At 30.0% G+C, this 2,775-nt stretch overlaps 1 protein-coding gene across 1 annotated transcript; it reads left to right on the top strand.

The window, feature by feature from the left end:
* Nucleotides 1-1,839: 1,839 nt before the first annotated feature.
* Nucleotides 1,840-2,101, top strand: LOC106527511 (uncharacterized; the record flags this gene model as incomplete). The annotated part of the gene is given in 1 exon segment (XM_014022426.1): nucleotides 1,840-2,101. A coding segment is annotated over 1 exon segment (209 nt), but the record flags the coding sequence as incomplete, so codon positions are not given.
* Between the last annotated feature and the right edge of the window lie 674 nt (nucleotides 2,102-2,775).

Below are 2,775 nucleotides of genomic sequence, written 5' to 3'. Positions count from 1 at the left end.
GAACTTGAACAAAAAGATGATGACCTGGAACAGTATTCAAGACGCAATGACTTGGTGGTTACTGGACTTGAAGTTAAACACCAAACTTATGCAAAAGTTGTAGGAAAAGAAAACATCACGGATGATTCTTCTCACAAGGAACTGCTTACATTGGAGCAACAGGTCATGACTTGTGCAGAACAAGGACAATAATATCAAGCATGATGACATTTCCATCTGCCATACCTTACTTACTAAGTCAGACAAACTAAAACCAGCTATAGTTATCAGATTTATCAGTAGAAAATCTAGAAATAATTTAATAATGCAAGCAAGAAAACTTAAGGCAACAAATGTCTACATAAACAAACATCTAACAAAAAAGAAATGCAGTTATTGCATGTGAGGCAAGACTGTTAAAAAAAACTGAAAAGAAATGTTGCAACTTGTATAAGAAACTGAAATATATAGATCAAAGTAAAGGAAGGAACACAGGCCAAAATAATAACTTCAAGATTTCGAAGGATTCAGATAAATTAAGATGAGACAAACTACAAACTTAAAAGCTGTTACAACTTAGTACAAATTATTTAATAAAATAAACAGATGATGAGATATACACTTAAACATGACAACTTATGAGGACTCAGAGATTAAAATTTATAATTTAGATACTATAATAGACCAAAAACAATTTCCAATAATCAATAACTCTGAATATTACAATGAAGAGCAATTTAAAAATAATATAACAAATGGAGGTCTTTCTTTAATAGATTTTAATAGTAGAAGCATAAATAAAAAAAATATTTAAAATAACAGATTATTTAAACAGTTAAATAGAACTTCCACAATAGTGGCACTTTCAAAGATGTGGTTTAATGATTTAAACATAGATAATATTCATACTGAGGGGTATGAATTATATAAACAGAAGCAATGAAAGGGGTGGTGGAGTCGGTCTATTTGTTAATAATGGAATAAAATGTCAAATAATTCATCAAACGTCCACGATGGTGGATCGTGTTACAAAACAGAACAGTTATTTTGTGTGGTGATTTTAATATAGACTTGGGGGGAAAAAGAAACTCAAATTAGATTGGTACTTTTATAAATTCAATGCACAGTTTAAACCTCTATCCATTGATATCAAAACCCAACAGAATCACAACTCACAAGTGCTACAATAATTGACATTTTTACTAATATAACAAGTGATGAAGTGATAGGTGGTATCTTGACAACTGATATATGTGATCACTTACCTGTTTTCATGATTGGTAAAAAGGATCAATTTAGTAAAGAAGCAGTCTCAAGTAAGACAAAAACAATAAATACGTCAAAAAGAGTTTAGAATAAATAAAAGGAAGATCTGGGAAAACAAAACTGGAGAGAGGTCTATGTTGATGTGAACAAAGCTTATGAGGTTTTCATGAATATTTTAGGACCTTTGTATGAAAAGAACTGTGTGCAAAACAATTATAAAAAGTCAAATATAATTGACAATCCGTGGATGACAAAAGGATTGAGAAATGCTTGTAAACATTGCTTGTATTCATGTTTCTTGAAGTTGAGAACAAAAGAATCAGAAGAAAAATACATTAAGTATAAAAACAAGTTGGTATGGATTATTAGAAAGCATAAGAAGAAATATTTTAGTGATTTACTAGATAAAGTAAAAATGATATGAAGGCAACATGGCGAGTACTAAATGGTGTTTTGAAATGCTTGTTTAGTATTCAAAGAATAACAATTAGCTATACAGTAAATTAAATGACAGCATGCCTTTATCTTTGCCAAAGCAGTGTAAAATTTTCTGTAAAATTCTAGTAAAAATATATTTTTTATCTATTTACCAAGGTGCAAAAAAGACTAGGCGAATGTGGTCAAAACTGRAGGTGGATGCAGTGGAAAAGACTTTAATGAGCTTCATCAAAAGTGGGAAGATGCCTGGTAAAGCTGACTGTGAAACATGCATTGCTGCCGACACTGAAGCCCTGTCTGAGCGTGACTGGAGAGCGGTAAAATTTTATGTTCACAACAGGATAGTTTCCAGTAGAAGATATTGAATAATAATGTAGKTTCAGAGGTATGTTCAGTCTTGTATTTTTTGTTATTGTTTTTAATCACTAACCGCCAGTTCATAATGAATGTGATTGTTTAATATGTTTACAGTTAGTGTACAGTTTTTAGTAGTTTTGTTGTTGTAAAAGAAGTTCGGGCTGGACCCTTAAAATTTAAAACATGTTAAGAAAATAAAAGCCTAATGTTCTAATGTTTGTATTTATGATTTTATTTTGTTTGCAATTTTATTCTAAAGTTTTATTTTACTTGTCTGAAGTGTCTAATTTAGTTTAGACATCTGAAATAATTTGCTTTCATGTGGAGATAAACTTGGTCACCAAATAGACTGAAAATAAAAAACTGCATTTTAGAAAATCTTGTCTTATAATGGACATAACTATCTTTGAATCAATATCATTGTTGTTGAGAAAGTCATGGTTGACTTAAACGCAGAGCACATACAAGTGATGTAAAGTTATGAAGATTTATTGATAAGTAACAGAGACTTTGAGACACAGAGTGTCTCCATTGGATGACTTATTTTAAACTAATATTGTAGCAGACCTGTAAACAAGACATTATGCATTGATTCCATTAGTTGGTGATTGCATCAATAAACATTTTTTAATTTTTATTATTAATTTATTTATTTTGTGGTGGTGGTCCTAAAAAGAATAGTAAATGTATGCTGTAATTTAAAAAAATTACAAATTTTTGCTTTTTCAGTAATCT

This window comes from Austrofundulus limnaeus, unplaced genomic scaffold (assembly GCF_001266775.1).
Source record: "Austrofundulus limnaeus strain Quisiro unplaced genomic scaffold, Austrofundulus_limnaeus-1.0 Scaffold329, whole genome shotgun sequence".
Lineage (NCBI taxonomy): Eukaryota > Metazoa > Chordata > Actinopteri > Cyprinodontiformes > Rivulidae > Austrofundulus > Austrofundulus limnaeus.
Note: the sequence above shows the minus strand (reverse complement) of the source record. Positions and strands in the feature narration are given on the sequence as shown.